At 39.7% G+C, this 19,846-nt stretch overlaps 1 protein-coding gene across 1 annotated transcript in view; it reads right to left on the bottom strand.

Moving 5' to 3' along the window:
• Positions 1–1,977: 1,977 nt before the first annotated feature.
• LOC111143444 (zyg-11 family member A, cell cycle regulator) overlaps positions 1,978–19,846 on the bottom strand; it is a 76,965-nt gene continuing 59,096 nt past the window's right edge. Inside the window, exons 9-14 of the mRNA XM_022497195.1 lie at positions 16,481–16,642; positions 16,361–16,405; positions 10,874–11,068; positions 7,608–7,669; positions 7,112–7,209; positions 1,978–2,572 (exon numbers count right to left, since the gene is read on the bottom strand). Coding sequence (XP_022352903.1) covers positions 2,409–2,572; positions 7,112–7,209; positions 7,608–7,669; positions 10,874–11,068; positions 16,361–16,405; positions 16,481–16,642 — 726 coding nt within the window. The 3' untranslated portion in view covers positions 1,978–2,408. The remainder of the gene's footprint in view (positions 2,573–7,111; positions 7,210–7,607; positions 7,670–10,873; positions 11,069–16,360; positions 16,406–16,480; positions 16,643–19,846) is intronic.

Below are 19,846 nucleotides of genomic sequence, written 5' to 3'. Positions count from 1 at the left end.
AGGAAGGAAGGGGAAAGAAAAGAAAAAAGAAGAGTGCTTGTGAAAGAAAGTGAACTGTGCCTTCAATAAACGGAGTTATTATTAATGTACAGTGTTCTTATGAGAACCAAATGAAATTATCACTAGGAAAACCTTTTGTGAACTATATAGACTGCCAGGCAATCTTTGATGGCTGTGGTACATAGCCTTTAGGAGCACTGAGAAGCGAGCAGTTAAGTCTGAGGGAGAGAGTGGAGGGTCAGGAAATGGGCAGGTAATAGTGGAGTGAAGCATGAAGGCTCAACAGGCATTGTGGAAAGGAGTGGAAGGCTGAGGGGGAACAGCAAGAGTGAAGGTGAGCTGGAGGATAACACACTTAGAAATGATGGAGGCTAATAAACACATGCACACTAGCTAGCCTTCCTGTTGTACCAAGGTAGGAGAAGAAAAGGCTGCATCTTAAGCTTTGGCCTTACGGTCATTTTTTAATTCATCTGAGCTTCCCCAGCCTAGGCCTGGCCTAGAGACACTAAGCCAAGGGCACAGATATATACCAGTAACACTGTTGTTATGCTGCTAAATACAAGTGTGCCCAACCCTGTGTTCCTGGAAGGAACAGTAACACTGTAGAGCCCAGGTCATAAAATCAGAACGAACCATATTAGCTGGAACTATGCACTAGGTGTAACCACTCTGGACAGTAACCAACTCACTGAACATCCTTTTTCTCATCTGTTAAATGGGAAGAATACAATTTATCTATCCCAGAGGATTGCTGTGAATGAAATAAAACTTAGAGGGATGCCTAAACAGGCACTAATTCCTACATCATCCTCACATTAGCAAGAGCTAGTATCTGGTAACAGAATGTTCTAAAGTACTAGAACCCAGTTCAGGAAATGAAGACAGCCTTTTGGAATTAAGCAGAACAGAGAATAAGAGAAAATACAATGCAGTGTCAGAACTGTAGGAAGAAACAGGTCACAAATTCCCCTTATCAAGTGGGATGCTGGTGAGCAAGAATTTGGAATATGATTCAGAATAAGGATAAGCCTCATTTGATTCCAAAAGATGGTATACAGTACTCCAGTTAAGAGTCCAGTCAGCTAAAAGCACAAATACCTAGTATGAAAAATACTACTCATCATAAAAGAATTTACTTTTGTTTTTTGGACAGATGAATGGCAAGACCCATTTCATTAGCTGTCAGTAATAAGGAAGGAATTCATACTCTGTTCCACAGAGGTTTGCAAAGGACAAAAACAGAAGCTTCTGGTAGTGTGCCCTGCAGCTGAGGTTGGTTCTTAAAAGCCCCTATTTTTCTTGCCTCCATGCTAGGCAAGAGCACTCTTGAAATCTATAGCAAAGTATTTTTTTTGGCTTCCTCTTCCTCTTGGGTTGGTCACAGTCCCACAAAATCAAAACTTGACAAGATTAAGATTTACAGTCCCCATACAGTCTTCACCTAAACACTCTACTAGAACTCCTAAGTTCTACTATTTTCCACCAACACACCCACCTACACAGAATGTCACGTTCACTCAATCGAATGTGTAAAGTTGGAGGAAGAAAGGCCAGAGGCAGAATATCCAAAACTAGTTAAAAAAAAAAAAAAAATTTTTTTTTCTTCTCTCTACACCCATAAGTGGAAGATACTTTGGTATTTATTTTATTTATTATTATTATTTTTTTTTAATTTGACAGAGAGAGACACATCGAAGGGAGGGAACATAAGCAGGGGGAGAGGGAGAGGGAGAAGCAGGTTTCCCGCAGAGCAGAGAGCCCGATGCGGGGCTTGATCCCAGGACCTTGGGATCATGACCTGAGCCAAAGGCAAATGCTTAGCAACTGAGCCACACCCAGGCACCCTGGGTATTTCTTTTAAAAAAAATTCCCCCCCCTCCTTATTCCTCCCCTCCAATGGAAATTCTGCCTCCAGTAAGCATGTATTTTCCAGAACTTTTTTACATACTTCTTTTCTCTTAGCCTCACATAAGTAGGAATAGTAACTCAGGATACTCTTTCAAACATGAAATTTAACATAAATACCAAGGTCTCCCTATAGGTCTTTCTTTTCCCCTTCCTCTGACAAACTCCCAGAGTTAAGAAACTGGCCAGGGTTAGGAAAAGTAACTGGCAGTGCTATTGCAACACAAGCTCATAGATCTTCCCACAGAGTCCAAGACTTGACTTTTCAAAACTACTGAAGGGGTGTTTGCAGAATGATTCCAACTTGATTTGGGATTGCGGCTGTCATTCAAATCCAACCTTTCTGTAGTCTACAGAAAATCAACAATAAAAGGCCAGTGAGGCAGCCAACTCACAAACTCCAATGACAACTGGTTCCAACATTCAATTGCTGGCAAGGCAGAAGTCCTGACACTGAGAACAGAGAGCACCTCTGAAGCCCCACAGGTTAAGAAGGGCATTCAACACAGAGGGGGTCTCTGATAGTTCATGAAATGCATTCTGAAGTCATCTAGAATGGAGGTTGCAATCTGCTGTGTTTGGGGGTCTGCCTTACTGTGGTCCTGGATGTCACACAAAAGCTGCAATCCTTCTTCTTCAACTAACATTTTGCAGTATTTGCTGGCTGAAAGAAAATCAAACAAAGAAACTTGGTGGACAAACTGGCATTTTAAATATTCCCAAGTCACCACATTCACCTTTTTGAAAAAGGGGTACCAAGGGTTAAGCCCCCGACATAAGAATTAACAGATAAAATCAGTCAATTCAAAGGAATATATCAAAACTTAAATAATATTTAAAACTTAAATAATTGCACTTGTGTAGTGCAATAACAAATGATTATTTTAGTATGTTTACTTCCAGATGACTCTAAGCTTCAAAATCTCTAATCCTAGCTAAAAGAATAAGAACTTCATTTATTAAATATATTATAAACATGTCAAGTTCAGACATTATGTCTAGCTAGATAACTTGAAAACACCAGATGCTGGATAAAATGTAACAAAAAATTTAAATGCATTATTCATGTGTACAAAGTAAAGGATTTGTTCAGGAGCCAGATACAAAGAGCAGAGGTACACACCTAAGCTCGTGTAACTACCTAGAGTTATTCTGGGTAAGCCTCACTGGATTCTCAAAATCCAGTAATTTATGTCTTAACTTACAAAGTTAGAAGCAATATGTATATAATAAAATATATTTCAGTGCATAAAGCTGGTCCCTCAAAGGACTATACAGGAGGAGGGATAAGACAATGAAACATCTTTAAGGTTGGTCTGGGCTCTAGGTGGATATACAGGAGTGGGCTGGACAAGTCTTTCCCAAAAATTCATAAACCACAGTACTGAGTTGGTATAGGATTTGAATTTATACTACACCTAAATGTTCTGGGAACCCTTGAGCTGAGAAGTAAACGTAAAAATTAGTCCAATCCCAGAGAAACCTCTAGAGCACCTGACAGAAGCAAATACAAAACTGCTGAAGGAACATGTCTATGATATAACCCAAAAAGGATTCTCTTAATCAGTCCAAAAGCCAGTTAGACACAGAGAGACATAATGATCAAAAAACAATGCAGTTACCAAGACTGTAGCACAAAGAAACAAAGACATGGAAACTGTTATTTTAAACATTTTTAAAAAATATTTATTTTGGCGGTGCCTGGGTGTCTCAGTCCTTAAGCAGCTGCCTTCAGCTCAGGTCATGATCCCAGTGTCCTGGGATCAAGCCCCACATTGGGCTCTCTGCTCAGTGGGAAGCCTGCTTCTTCCTCTCTCACTTCCCCTGCTTCTGTTCTCTCTCTTGCTGTCTCTTTCTCTGTGTCAAATAAATAAATAAAATCTCTAAAAAAAAAAAAAAATATATATATATATATCTTTTTATTTATTTATTTATTTATTTTGGGGGTGGGGGGCAGGAGAAACAGGCCCCACATCCTGCACGGAATCCCACGTGAGGCTCAGTCCCACAAGCCTGAGATCACAAGCCAAGCGGAAATCAAGAATCGGACATTCAACCAACTCAGTCACCACGTGCCCCTGGAATTACTATTTTTTAAGTCCACAGGATGTGTAGGATAAAGTGAGAGAAGGTACAAGAGACTTCTGATAGATATTCCATAAGGAAAATATAGGGAAAGAGTAATATTTTTAAATAGCTGAGAATTTTTATCAGTTTTGAAAAGCTTTAACTGTGACCTGAAGTCCAGAGGCCATAGAACGAAAGGTTGACTAAACACAAAGAACTAAGTCAAGATGATAAAGAGGGAAAAAAATATTTGCAAGAGTTCTTTCCAATTAAAAAGAGAAAGGGCAACAGACAGTAGACATAAGGTAAATAAAGAATATCAATAGACAATTCAAGGAAAAGAAAAGGACTCTTCAATATAAGATGGTTAACCACATTGAAATGTCAAGTGAGACTATCACTTTCACCTTAGATTGGTAAAGATTAGAAAGTCAACTAAACACTGTTGTAGGAATGTAAGGCTACTGGCAAGCTCTCATACATTGCTGGCAGGAATGAAAACTGGGAATCAGTTATCTGGAAAACAGTTTAGCAATACCTATCAAAATTATAAATGTTCCTAACATTTTGACTCAGCAATTCTACGAATTCTGCAGATGAACTCACACACTTGCAACATGATATATGTAACAAATGCTATGTACTATGTGTGAACTAATAGTACACTATGTACAAATGCTAATACTATGAGCCAAGCACTGTTTTAAATATTTAATAAGTATTAACCCACTTAATTCTCATAAAAGTCCTATGAATTAGGTATTTTTAATCCCCATTTTAACAGATAAAGAAACTGGGGCACAAGTGAGGTCAAGTTATTTGCTCAAGTTCCCACAATTAGTAAATAGCAGAAGCTGGGAACAGAACAGAGTCTGGTTATAGCATCTGTCCTCTTAGTTAAGTGAAAATATTATTTTCACTTGATAGATATAGTGTGTATAGGGCTATTCACCATATATGAATTATGTTAATACTCACTAAACTAGTGCTTATAATAGAAAAGAGTAGAAACAATGTCCATCTAAGACAGACTGGATCCATAGAGTGAAGAAATACTAAGCAGTTTAATTCATAATGGTGTTATGGAGTTCTGCCAGTTGCTCACTTTTTAACTTTGGGTAAGTTACTTGACTTCTCTGTGCCTTGTTTTCTCATCTGTAACAGATGTAGTATAGTAATAATAATGCTACCCTCTTCTAGTTGTTGTGAGGATTAAATGAGTTAACTCATAAAGAGCTTGCAACGCTGCCTGACACAGAGAAAGTACTCAACAACTAAGTTCTAGTTGTTATAGTCATTGCTATACACTAAAGTCTGTTCCAGGGCCATTCTGACCGGCAGATCTGCCTGCATCTGTTCATACGCCAGCATCATTCACAATACTGTTTTTTTCTTTAAGATTTTATCTATTTAAGAGTGAGAGAGCTAGCAAGCAAGTGTGGGGGAGGTGGCGGGGGGCAGAGGGAGAAGGAGGCTCCCCACTGAGCAGGGAGCAGATGCTGGGCTGGATCCCAGGACCTTGGGATCATGACCTGAGCCTAAGGCAGACACATCACTGAGAGCCACCAGGCAGCCCTCAGAATACTCTTTTACAATTTAAAGAGAAGTGTTAGACAAGCTCCTTAAAACCATTTTTCTTGGTCAGTTCTTTCCTGTTTATTCTGCCAGGTTAACTTTAATTTTCAGATCCCTCATAGCACACTCATCCACTTGAGTTGTAGTGTATCCATAAATTGAAAAGATCTGACATCTCTCTCTTAATAAGTCTTTCCAACTAGGAATATAGTATGCATCATAATCACTTCAGGTTTTTCAATTATTTCTCAATTTTCTGCATATAGGTCTCGTATTTGTTAAAGTTGTTTTGGTATTTTATACTTTTGTTGGTAGCTAATCTTTTAATTAATTCTAAAAGTTATCTCTTGAGTTTTTTAGTATAAAAATATAGCCTATATCGCTTTTATAATAAAAACAAAAAATTTTTTACAATAATCCTTAGCAGAAAATATAAGCCCCCAATGCTCAAAATAGCCAAACATGGAAAAACATTTAATCTGACTGGGAAACAGCTCCTGACTCCTGGCCCTCCAGGCTCCCACAAACCATTACAAAGAGGCAGATGTATGTATTACTATAGGAAAAGTATTATTCATGATAAACTGTTGAGTGAAAAGAGGAAGCTATAGGACAGCATGCACAGAATGAGCCAATTTTGTTTAAAAACATTCATATTTACATATAGTATATTTTAACAACAGCATGTGCATAGGAAAAGTATTTGGAAGAACAGTTATAGTTATCAAATTATTAACTGTATTTGCGTATGGGAAATAGGAGTGGGAGCCAACTTTCACTTTCTATACAGCTTGATATCTACCCCCAAATATATACTTCTATAGCATTTTAAATGTTTATTTAAATTCAGTTTAGTTAACATGTATGTATTAGTTTCAGAGGTAGAATTCGGTGATTCATCAGTTGCATACAACACCCAGTGCTCATTACTTCAAGTGCCCTCTTTTTTTTTTTTTTTTAAAGATTTTATTTATTTATTTGACACACACAGAGAAATTACAAGTAGGTAGATAGGCAGTCAGAGAGAGAGGGGGAAGCAAGCTCCCCGATGAGCAGAGAGACCAATGCGGGGCTGGATCCCAGGACCCTGGGATCATGATCTGAGCCGAAGGCAGAGGCCTAACGCACTGAGCCATCCAGGTGCCCTCAAGTGCCCTCTTAAATGCCCATTCCCCAGTTACTCCATTCCCCCAATTCTGTAGAATTTTTTAAACAGAAACATTTTCCAATTTCTTTTTTAAAAGAGTTAAATTCAGGGGACACCTGGGTGGTTCAGTTGGTTAAACATATGACTCTTGATTTCAGGTCAGGCCATGATCTCAGGGTCATGAGATAAGAGTCCTGCATCGGGCTCCATGCTCAATGGGGAGTCTGCCTGAGATTCTCGCCTCCTGCCCCTCCCCCTTCTCACACCCTCTAAGATAAATAAATAAAATCTTAAAAAAAAAAAAAAATGGAAGAGTTAAATTCAGTACACAGGTCAACACATTTCCAAAATTCTATCTTGAACTTAGTCTTTATAGAGAAAAATATCTGGAAAACTATTGTTTTGAATACATACGGTTTTTACTGCAGACATGATACATTGCCCATAGTGCCCAGAGCTGAACTGCTGGTTGAGAGAAGTTGCCAAGGAGTGGGAAAAATGCCTTGAAGGATCTAAAAAGGCACAAAGAAGTTCACTCAGAACTCAGGCTAGCGTCGGAAATAGAATAATTATTTTCAACCTTTTCCACATAGGGTCATGTCCTCACTGAGACAGATATATTATTGAGCATATATCAGAACCTAACGTTTAAGAAACTGCATTTGTGTTAGGCACTCTTTACATTTAACATCTCATTTCATCCTCAATCTTGCACACTATCAGATAGCCTCATTTTACAGATGAGGAAAACTGAGTCTCAGAGATCTTCTAAGTGATTTTCCCAAAATCACAGAAAGAGGATTTGAACAAAAGGTTATTTTACTATAATAATTTTATCATTGTACCATGGCCTCTACATAGTAAAATGAGGGCAAGGTTTAAGAGAAGTACTACACCATCACGAGATTACCTGTAAGTCACCAATGCTGTCATCTTACAACTTGAACTTGGCCAATTCTGGATGGTAGCATACTACACAAAAAGAGAAACCAAGATTCTAGTATTTTATTCCATAATTTTTAAAAAGTCGTAATAGGCTTTTCATGTCATTTATAATTACATATATATGAAAAAACAAATTTTCAAAATATGGGAATGATCACCCAAATTAAGGTATCCCTACCTGCCAAAATATCAATTAGATAAACATCATATATGTAAAATATGAACAAAGTCATATGGAAAATAGTGCAGTAAAAGGGGGCTTCTGTACAAAGATGCAGGATTGAGCATGCATTCATTCCTCCTCTAAATCCCATGAACAGAATAGTATAAATAGTAAAAAAGATAAAAGAAGGTAAACACGCAAGAACAAAGCAGAAGGAAAATGGTAATTGATTTAATAGATCTAGCACTGGAGAATGTTGAATAATGAACCAATTTGAACTGAACCCCCAAGAGACTTAAAAATTTGGCACACCAGATACTTCAGGAAGTGAGATCAGAGGCAGGATAGAAAACAGGAGGAATGGCTGAAAGTACTAAAGAATGAAGACTCCCAGGTCTTCTCTACTATCCCTAACAAAAATTTCTAGACTGGGCAACCTTGTGAACAACTGAGGGTTGGGAGTACCATGATTACAACAGGAGATGAAGTGAAAATCTAAATGATAAATGCCGAGAGTCCTCTGTCCTGAGCTCTCATCCTCTAACGGGCTTTCAGACCATTGGAACCAAGCTTGTAATTTTCAGTTAGAAGAACAGAAGGTTCTTCCTCAGGTAAATTCCAACCAGTTCAGGACAAAAGATCTAATAACAATGACAATGACTAATCAAGATCATTCTAAGTAAAACCATAGTTGACAAGTTCTACCCATCTACACTCCGCTTCCAAACAACTCCACTCTTAGATATGACTGGACAGCTGAAGATCACCATATACTTTAAGAAAATCTGTAACATAAAGAAACATAATAGGGAAAAGAAGCAACTTTCAGGAAACAGAGACCTTGAAGGAAGAGAAAAACTTAAAAACAAAAACAAAACTTCAAATTAATATCAACCATGGAAAAAGAGTACAATATTGTATTAAAAAAGAAGCATTCAAAGAACAAAAAAAGAGTTCTTAGAAATTAAAAACAGAAATATGTAAATACAAAATAAATATGTAAGTACACATAATAAATATTGTATTAAAATATAAAAGTTTTTTTTTTTTAAGATTTTATTTATTTGACAGAGATCACAAGTAGGCAGAGAGGCAGGCAGAGAGAGAGGAGGAAGCAGGCTTCCTGCTGAGCAGAGAGCCTGATGTGGGGCTTGATCCCAGGACCCTGGGATCATGACCTGAGCCAAAGGCAGAGGCTTAACCCACTGAGCCACCCAGGCGCCCCAAAATATAAAAGATTTTTTTTAAAAAGGACAAAAAGGGGAATAGGTAAGAAAAAAATAAGTCCACGAAGGCTGACATTCCAGGAAAAAAAAAAAAAAAGGAGAAGAGGGAAGGTAGAGAGGAGGAAGAAGAGAGAAGGGAGAAATAAATTTCCCAGAACTAAAGGAAACAAGCTTCCCCGAGCAATAAGTAGCCAACTTAGGAGAAGAAAATAAACCTACATCAAGGCACACTGCTGAGATTTCTATATACTGAGGACAAAGATCTTAAAGGTCCCAAAGGAAAATGGCACATGGCTTCTTAACAGTGATAGCAAGAAATAAAAGACAAAGTAGCAGTGGCTTAAAAATTCTGAAGGGGAGGGGCACCTGGGTGGCTCAGTGGGTTAAAGCCTCTGCCTTCGGCTCAGGTCATGATCCCAGGGTCCTGGGATCGAGCCCCACATCCGAGCCCCACATCCGGCTCTCTGCTCAGCGGGAAGCCTGCTTCTCTTCCTCTCTCTCTCTGCCTGCCTCTCTGCCTACTTGTGATCTCTGTCTGTTAAATAAATAGATAAATAAATAAATCTTTAAAAAAAAAATTCTGAAGGGGAAATATTCCAAACCTAAAATTCTATACCCAGTCATGTGACCAATTAAATGTGAGGGTAAAGTACAGACTTTTCAAACAAAGAAGGTCTGAAGTTTTCTATTTCATGCATTTCTTCTTAGGAAACTACTAGATATGTTCTAACAGAATAAGGGAGTACACGAAAAAACATAAGGAATACAGTCCAAAAAACAAGGAATCCAACACTAGAGAGGCAAAGAGAATCCCCAGGATCATAGTAATGGAATATTCCAAAATGACAGCAGTATGACAGATACACAAATAAGGAGACCAGATGAAAGAAAACAGAAGGTTCTGGGAGAGAAATCTCTGAGAAGGTGAAATGGATAGAATATGTTTGAAAATACTGAAAGGAGGGGTGCCTGGGTGGTTCAGTGGGTTAAAGCCTCTGCCTTCGGCTCAGGTTGTGATCCCAGGGTCCTGGGATGGAGCCCCGCATCGGGCTCTCTGCTTGGCAGGGAGCCTGCTTCCCTCTCTCTCTGCCTGCCTCTCTGCCTACCTGTGATCTCTGTCTGTCAGATAAATAAATAAAATGTAAAAAAAAAAAAAAAAAAAGAAAAGAAAATACTGAATGGAGATTGACAGTTGGAATATAGGAAATGGTGTGCATAGGGACAAGGAGAAGAATATTCATTTTCCAGAGTGGGAAAATGAATGAACAGATAATGCCTATTACTGCAAAGTCAAGAAGTAGCAAAAGATGTTATTCAGAGATAATGAAGGTAAATACCAAAAGATACAGCGTGAAAAGGAGCTGAAAGTGGGAAAGAGAACTGGTAAAGCCATATACAACTATTTGCATGTGTAACTTTTTTTTTTTTTTAAAGATTTTATTTATTTATTTGACAGAGACAGACAGAGAGGGAACACAAGCAGGAAGCAGGCTTCCCACTGAGCAAGGAGCCTGATGTGGGGCTCCATCCCAGGACCCTGGGATCATGACCTAAGCCGAAGGCAGACGCTTAACTGACTGAACCACCCAGGCACCCCTGCATATGAAACTTTTATAAAAGAAAAATACCAGGAGGAATGTAACAAAGTGTTAACAAGGTTAGCAGCAGATGGTAGGGTAGGAGGGATTCAGAATATTTTCTTTGTACTTTTCTATTATGCTTCCCCCATTTTCTACAATGAACATGTATTTCTAAAATTCTTACTAACTAGAAAAGTAAGTAAGTAAGTTTCCTGCAAGAAGAGATTACTCCAGAGTTGGTAAAGAGGTATGGTCCTTGTACCAGATCCTGGAGAAGAGCAGTCCTCTGAAGGTCTTGGGACATCCAGGGCTGTTTGTCAGATGTCAGGTGGGCTATGATGCCTGCAGCCAAATAGCTGACTTCCATTTCTTTGCTATGGAGCAAGCTGCTAATGTGTTTCAGCACATCTTCAGTCACCAGTTTGGAAGAAAGTTCTCTAACTTCAGCTATGTTGTTCTACAGGTCAGTTGAAGCAGAAAATATGAGGGATCGGAAAGGAAGACAGAATCAGACACTGGTTCCTCTCCCTCTCCTACGGCTTAGCTCAGATACAAAGAGAACACTTAGTCCCACCCTCCTCCCTCTCAGTTTAGCCTAATACCCCACAATCCCACCCCTTGAAGAGGAGGATGATCAGCAATGACAAGTCACTGAGTAAGCACTTACTAAGTGCCAGGCACTGTACCAGACAAAAATGTCTTTTTATCTGGCTTATCTCATTTAATCTTTTCTTGAAGCATTATTTTATTTGAGAGTGTGAGCATGCACAGCAGGGAAGCGCAAAGGGTTAGGGAGAGAGAATCTTCACCAGACTTCACTCTGAGCTTAATCCCATGACCCTGAGATCACAACCTGAGCCAAGACCAAGAGTCAGACGCTCAACCGACTGTGCCAAGCAGGAGCTGCTCATTTAACACAGTTGTAGAAATAAGTAAGTCACTCAGCAAGACATAACTTCTCAGTGAACTTGTCAGGTTTATACTTCTAAAAACTGGGTAAACTAAAATAAAATCCAGGCCTGATTCAAAAACTTTGAAGTTCCTCAGGGCCTACTATATGTTACATTAGCTTGAAAGTTAACAGTAACAATGAAAGGCAGGTGACATTGTATTTTATATATATTAGTTTTCTATGCTGTTTAACAAACTACCACAAACTGGGTGGCTTAACACATTTTTTTCCCTCACATTTTCTCTCACAGTTCAACCATGGCTTAGCCAACTCCTGCACTCTGAGATCTCACATAGCTGCAAAGCGCTAGCTGGGCTGCATTCTCATCTGCTGGCTCCACAAGAGGGAAACCTATTTCTGAGCTCCCTCAGACTGTTGGCAAAATTCATCTCACAGCTGCAAAACTGGGGGTTTCAGTTTCGTGCTGGAGGCCACCCTTAGCTCCTAGAAGCTGCCCATAGTTCCTTCCCATGTGGGCTTCTCTGTTCCCCAACCACTTATTTCATGGCAGCTTGCTTCCTCTAAGAAGAGTGTCTCTAGCATATCTGCTAGCAAGAAGGATTAATACAGTAGTCCCCTTTTATCTGTGAGGGACATGTTCTAAGACCCCGTGGATATGCCTGAAACTGCAGATAGAACCAAACCCTATATATACTATGTTTTTTTCTACATATACATACCTATATAAATTAGGCACAATAAGAGATTAACAAAAATAACTAATAGAACAATGATAACAATGTATTATAATAAGTTACACAAATGTGGTCTCTCTCAAAATAACTTATTCTACTGTACTCACCCTTCTGCTTATGAGGAGATGACAAAATGCCTATATGACAAGATAAAGAGGTGGATAACGTAGGCATGTGACACAGTATTAGGCTACTACTGATCTTTTGATGAATGGTCACCTGCTTCCACATTGCGGATAACTAAAACTGTAGATGGGGGGGCGGGTCTACTGTATATACATCATAACATCATCACCAGAGTGATGTCCTGTCATCTTTGCCATATTCTATTGGTAAGAAGCAAGTCACAGTTCCTGCCCACATTTGACAGGAGGGCATTACACAAAGAAACGAACACCAAGAGTAAGAATCACTGGAGGTTCCTTTGGGGTCTGCCTACCACAGAGATGAAAAAACAAAGGTTTAGAAGTGAAACATATAGGGGCGCCTGGGTGGCTCAGTTGGTTAAAGCCTCTGCCTTCGGCTCAGGTCATGATCCCAGGGTCGTGGGATCGAGCCCCGCATCGGGCTCTCTGGTCAGCGGGGAACCTGCTTCCCTTCCTGTCTCTCTGCCTGCCTCTCTGCCTACTTGTGATCTCTCTCTGTCAAATAAATAAATAAAATCTTAAAAAAAATAATAAAATAAAATAAAATGTTTAAAAAAAAAAAAAGAAGTGAAACATATAGTTAAATTGAACACAACAGTTATTGTATACCCCAGAAACTAGTATGTTAAAAGCAGCATATGGTACTATGCCGAAAACTGCATTATTCTGAGCTCACTTCCCCCAGTTTTTCACAAGACCAGCTATACGCTATTAATTTTAGCAGAAACTACACTATTTTGAGATCTACCCCAGTTTTCCCCAAAGGCAGCTATATATATCCTCACCAGCAGCAGGATTTCAGCATTAAGTCGATCAGATGAAGCCCCAAACAAGAACGGACAATATGAAGCATGCTCAGCTTAACTGAGGACAGAAATCCTCAGCATAACTGAGGACAGAAATCTCCAGATTTCTCTTATAAGCCCGGCAGAGGCTACTTTTCTAGTAGCTTTTTCAAGAGGCTTATTATTTTTTTTTAAATTTTTTTAAAGATTTTATTTCTTTATTTGACAGAGATCACAAGTAGACAGAGAGGCAGGCAGAGAGAGAGAGAGGGAAGCAGGCTCCCTGCTGAGCAGAGAGCCCGATGCGGGACTCGATCCCAGGACCCTGAGATCATGACCTGAGCCGAAGGCAGCGGCTTAACCCACTGAGCCACCCAGGCGCCCCCCAAGAGGCTTATTTTAAGAGTCTATGAACAAAATGTTAACAAGATGCAAGCCACAGGAGAATGTGGGTCTTCTTCATTCAGAAAAAGGAAGGAAAGGGGGCAACCTCATAAATCCTCAGCATTCTTACAGGCTCTCACAAAAGTAGAAGATCTTTTGGAAAAGGTTAGCTGAGAGGCACTTAGGGGGCTCAGCTGGTTAAGCATCCAACTCTTGGTTTTGGCTCAGGTCATGATCTCATAAGTCCTGGGATCCAGCCATGTGTCGGGCTCAGCGGGGAGTCTGCTTGAGATTCTCTCTCTCTCTCTCCTCTCCCTCCGTCCCTCCCCTTGCTCTCTCTTTTTCTAAAATAAATAAAGAAATCTTAAAAAAAAAAAAAAAAGGGTAGCTAATAGTAGGACACTTAACATTATATAGCATATATGAAGCTCTAATCCACCTTTCTGGCTTTATTTCCTATTGCTTTTCTTCTTCCCACCATCTCCCCAAATTCTAGATATTCTCTATTACACTGCCCCTCAAATGATTGCATATTCTCATTTTCCCTAGTCAAAAGACCTTTGTCTCCTGCTTCTTTTGTCTCTCTTTTCTACTTTTCTGTACCTTCCAGATTTCCAATATTAATCATTTAATCCTCTCTACTCTGGTGCAAGTCCTATATGTGCTAGGGATACAAAGGAAAAGACAGTCCCTGCTTTCAAGGAGGGCATGGTCTAGAATTAAAAGCTCCCAAGAGACTTTGTGCTTCTTTTCTAGCACTTACCATAGTCAATCTTAACTTAGAAAGCTATTTGTGTACTTAACACCACCTCCCAAGTATTATAAGACCATTAACTCAATACATTTCATGCATGGCAAACTGAAGGGACTTATAGTATGTCTTCATTACTTTTTGTAAATCTTCACCTTTATCTTTTGGAAAAAAAGAAATTTCTCAATTACGGACATCCTGATTGAGAGCTAGTATAACAGTATGAGCAAAGAAATTTTTTAAAAAATTTATTCATTTACTTTAGGAGGTGCAGGGGTGGGAAGAGGCAGAGGGAAAAGGAGAGGGAAACTTAAGCAGACTCCATGTTTAGCCTGGAACCTGATGCCAGGTTTGATCTCATGACCCTGAGATCACGACCTGAACCAAAGAGTTGGGACACTTCACTAATTGCATCATCCAGTGACCCAGAGAAATTTCTAAAAAATTGACTGCCTTGATAAAAAGGAAGTATAGTAAAGTGGTTAATATCAGAAGGTCTGGGGCCAGACTGACTGAGTTCGAATTCTCATTCTGCCTCCTAATACCATGGTAGTATAGGGTAAATGGCACTTCTGTGCCTCAGATTTTCTGTCTATAAAATGTAATGAACGATGGGTGGTAGAGCACAGAACATAGCACAGTTTTTCCTATCCCTGTTTAACTTAGCCATGTGACTTCCCTGCTCCTCCCATCAAGGGATGGTCACCTTCTTTAATCTGGGCTTAACTATGGGCATATAATAAGAAATATAAATTTGGTCTTTGTCCCCAATTCTTGAAATCCATTGGATTTCTTAAATCCCTTGGAATTTCCCAAGTGACAGGAATAACAGGAGCATCTTTGTTCTAATGAGGCAACTCTTGGCAGGCACCTAAACAGCTTCAGGATGAGGACTAGTTGCCAAAACAAAACAAAACAAAACAAAACCACAACAGCCTTAATTAGAAGACTGGGTTTAAGCCCCACTCCATAACTTCTGGGGGATGGGAGAGGAGCTGAAGACTGAATCACAATCAGTTGTGCCTATGTGATGAAACCTCCATAAAAAATCCTAAATGATGGGTTTTGGAGAACTTCTGAGTAGGTGAACACATCAAGGCACGGGAGGGTGGTGTGCCCAGAGAGAAGATGGAAGCTCTGCGTATACTCATCCTTCCCGCCCTATACACTTCTTCCATTTCACTGTTTCTGAGTTGTATTCTTTACAATAAACTAATAGCAAGTAAAGTGTGCCTTCCTGAGTTCTGTGAGCCATTCCAGCAAATCATTAAACTGAGGAGGGGGTTGTAGAAACCCTTACTTTATAGCCAGTCAATCAGAAGTGTGGGTGGTCCAAGACTTAATGACTGGCAACTGAAGTGCGGGCAGTCTCATGGGACTGAGCCCTTTAACTTGTGGGATCTGATGATAATTCCAGGTACTCAGTATAAGAACTGAATGGAACTCAACTGTAGGATATCCAGTTGCTGCTGGAGAGTTGGAGAAGTGATTATTGGGAAACACCCCAGACTACCTAATGTGCTTTGCCCAGTGACACATTAGAAAAATGTAACATTAGCAGAGATTTAAGAAGCACTTGTACAGTGGGACTTGCCTTCTTCTGCTACCCTGAAATGGCCAAATAAGGAAACCCATGGAGACATGTGGCCCAACTAACAACTGCACCAACTATCACATCAAGAGTCAGGCCATCTAGAGCATCTAGCCCTAGCCCTAGGTGATGCCACCAGGTATCAGCAGCAACATGAGTAACTAACTCCACATGAGACCAGAAGAACTGTACAGCCAGGTTCAAACTATGGACCCACAAATTCAAAAGTAAATAAAATGGCTACAGTTTGAGTTCTAGTTTGTTCACAGCAACAGACGATTGATATGGTATTACTTTACAAGGAATCATGTGAAGATTAAATGAGTTAATACACAGAAATTCCTTATAAAAGTGCCTAGCATATAGTAGGTGCTACATTAAGTGTTAGTTTTATTTATTTTTTTAATTTTAGTAGTTAGAATCAACTGAAAACAATTCACCTTACCCAAAGACCAAGTACTTTGCTTTGTATTGCTGACTCTGAAAAAGTCTGTCAAAAGAATACACAGGTTACTTTATCATGAAAAAAAGAACTTTACAAACAAACTCAATTCTATCTTCCCACCTCCAAGACTTGGATGAAGATTGCCAGTCCTTGATTTTCCATAAAGTGACTACAAGCAGCTGGAGACTCATCTGTAAGATTCCAAAGGGCTTTCAAAGTAAACAAGAGGGTGACATCATCTAAATTCTCAGTAGTCTTTTGTTTTACTATTGCTAGAAGTTCCTAAAAACCAAAGAGACAAAAAGTTAGATGCCCCAGTGACTGACTCGATTACAGTGTAAGAAAAGGAATAGTTGTTATACCACTTCATATCTTCATGATCCATTTTTTCTCTATATAATGAGTTACATCTAACTCCTAAGGTTTATAATGAGATTAAAGGGGGGGAGGAGGTAAAATTTTATGAGCACTTGACCTAGTTCTTGGTCCTTGTAAATAAGACTCATAATCAAGTACATATTAGGTATTCCATTGTTCCTTTTTTTTAAAGATTTTATTCATTCATTTGTCAGAGAGAGAGAGCATGTGCACACACAAGCAGGGGGAGTGAGAGACGGAGAGGGAGAAGCAGGCTCCCCAGTGAGCAGGGAGCCCAATGTGGGACTCAGTCCCAGGACCCCGGGACCACAACCTGAGCCCAAGGCAGATGTTCAACTGACTGAGCCACCCAGGTGTCCCCCATTGTTCATTTATTGAGAATGTTTAGTAAACACCTCCTGGAAATCAAGCACTTATTCACGTTAAGTGAGACAGATTAAAAAAAAAAAAATAGTTGGTTTTTCTCAACTAAATAAGAATTTTAAGTTTTGGGGATGTCTGGGTGGCTCAGTTGGTTAGGCCGCTACCTTCGGCTGGGGTCATGATCCCAGGGTCCTGGGATGGAGTCCTGCATTGGGCTCCTTGCTCAGCGGAGATCCTGCTTCTCTCTCTGCCTTTGCCTGCCATTCTGCCTGCTTGTGCTCTCTCTCTCCGACAAATAAATAAACTCTTTAAAAAAAAAACAAAAACAAAAACAAAACAAAATAAAGTCCTTAAAAAAAAAAAGAATTTTAAGTTTTGGTAAATGTTCTAAAGAAAACACACAAAAGCCTAACAATTTATTTTAGAAAAGGTAGGAAAGGGAAGCCTCCCTGCACAGGTAATATGTAAACTGAGACAAATGAGATCAGAAGAAAAAGAGGGATATGTGAATTAAGCAAGAAATGGAGACATGGTGGTGGTGGTGGTGGAGTGTGTGACATGCAAGAGAAAAAGTATGCTATTCTAGGTCACTGAGCAGATCAGGATGGCTACAGGGTAACAGTAGTACTACAACCATGTGTCCTAATAGTTTAAAGAAATCATGGGTTCACTTGAACAGATTCCAAAACACCATTTCAGATTAGAATATTTCTGGACACAAGTTAAGCCAGTATTCATGCTTTCTTTCAAGAATATTAGACTACCATAACAGAGGGAAAAGTTAGGTGTCTTCACTCAGCCACCTAATAAAAAGGTATATAAAATATAACAGCACTAAACAAATCAGAGTATGTCTATTTTCAAGAGGAATGAGACCACTTCAAAAATCTTACTTCATCAAGAAAGCATGTATCAAAAGAGTTTATCACAAAAGTAAAACTGCAAGTGTGCTTGGTGGCTCAGTCTGTTAAGCATCTGCCATCGGCTCAGGTCATGATCCCCGGGGCCTGGGATTGAGACCCACATCGGACTTCCTGCTCAACGGGAAGCCTGCTCCCTCTCCCACTCCCTCTGCTTGTGTTCCCTCTCTCGCTGTCTGTCAAATAAATAAACTCTTTTTTTAAAAAAAGAGAGAGATCACAAGTAGGCAGAGAGGCAGGCAGTTGGGGTGGAGGGAAGCAGGCTCCCCACGGAGCAGGAAGCCTGACGCAGGGCTTGATTCCAAGACCCTGAGACCATGACCTAAGCCGAAAGCAGAGGCTCAACCCACTGAGCCACCCAAGCGCCCCAATAACTAAAATCTTTAAAAATAAATAAATAAATAAAATAAATCTGGGAGAGCCAAGAGGGAAGTGTAGAGTGACACATAGTACTTAATTATAGCAATCATCTAGAGGATCAAGGGGACGGGTAGCAGCAAGGGTGGGAGCAGGGGAAGTGAGGCTGATCCTGAAAACAATGATGACTGTGGTCAAGCCCATAGTTAGATGCTTTATGTATTTTACCTTAATGACATTCAAAACAACCGCAAAATATTACTCCTATGACAGATGCCTGTTTTTCAAATGATGCCAGTTTTCAGATGAAGAATCTGAGGCATAGAGAAGATAAATTATCTAAGGACTTATGACTAGTGGCTGACCATGTTTTCACCTAAAGTCCGAATTTTTTGTAACATTACGTAAAACTCTTTCTCTGAGAACTACAGTGCTACTCTTCCCTCCGTATTACTTCAGTCCTTGCTATCTCTATCTATTCTGTATCTTCGTCGACTCCTGTTACCATCGCCCAAAACCGCATCAAATCATCCGGACAAAACCGCTGCCTTACAGACCCCACCTTATGCCCGAGGCCCAAACATCTAACACTGAGAAAAGACTGTGCTTGAGTCTCACTTTCAGTATTTGCCGAAACACTTTAAGAGGGCATTCAACTGTACCTGGGGATTTACTGTATTTCTCAATGAATTTGCTCCCAGCGCTACTCTTTTTTCATCATCCTTTCTCTCCTCCAACTTTAATCACCATCTTTTTACTCCTCTTATTTGATCACTGTATCTAGTTTTTCAGAGAACTACCACTGTTCTTCCTAATAAAATCTCCCAGCCTACCTGCACTTCCATCACTGTATTCCTCTTTCCCTTCTGCTCTAATCTAAAGCCAACATCTTTACTCCTGCTGTACAATTCTAGTACACACACACAGATTTGGCACCACATCACTTCCGTCTTGCCTTGCCATCAATTTTCCCCTTTTTGTCAGAATATTTTCACGGGTATAAAATAGATATCAATGTAAATGATCTTGGAAAAAAACAACTACTGGCCCTACTGGCCCATGTAGTATCTTCCTTTTTCTTTCCTTCTCATTAAAATATATTGAGGGACACTTGGGTGGCTCAGTCGGTTAAGTATCTGCCTTCATCCCAGGATCCTGGGATGGAGTCCCACATCGGTCTCCTAGCTCAGTGGGGAGCGTGCTTCTCCTTCTGCCTGCTACTCCCCCAGCTTGTGGTCTCTCTGACAAATAAATCTTTAAAATAAATAAATAAAATATATTGAAAAGTTGCCTCCATTTCTCACCTCTCATTTGCTCATCATTGTAGTCCAAACAGGTTTTGTCCCACTACTCCACTAACATAATGTAAGCAAGACAACTAATAACTTCTATCTTGCCAAATGCAACTGGCAACTCTGTCCTCATTTCACTCAACCACTCAATAGCATCTGACATAACTGCTCAATTT

This window comes from Enhydra lutris, unplaced genomic scaffold (assembly GCF_002288905.1).
Source record: "Enhydra lutris kenyoni isolate GAN:26980312 unplaced genomic scaffold, ASM228890v2 scaffoldscaffold9, whole genome shotgun sequence".
Taxonomy (NCBI): Eukaryota; Metazoa; Chordata; class Mammalia; order Carnivora; family Mustelidae; genus Enhydra; species Enhydra lutris.
The sequence above is the reverse complement of the archived record's forward strand: the minus strand, read 5'-3'. Positions and strand labels throughout refer to the sequence as shown.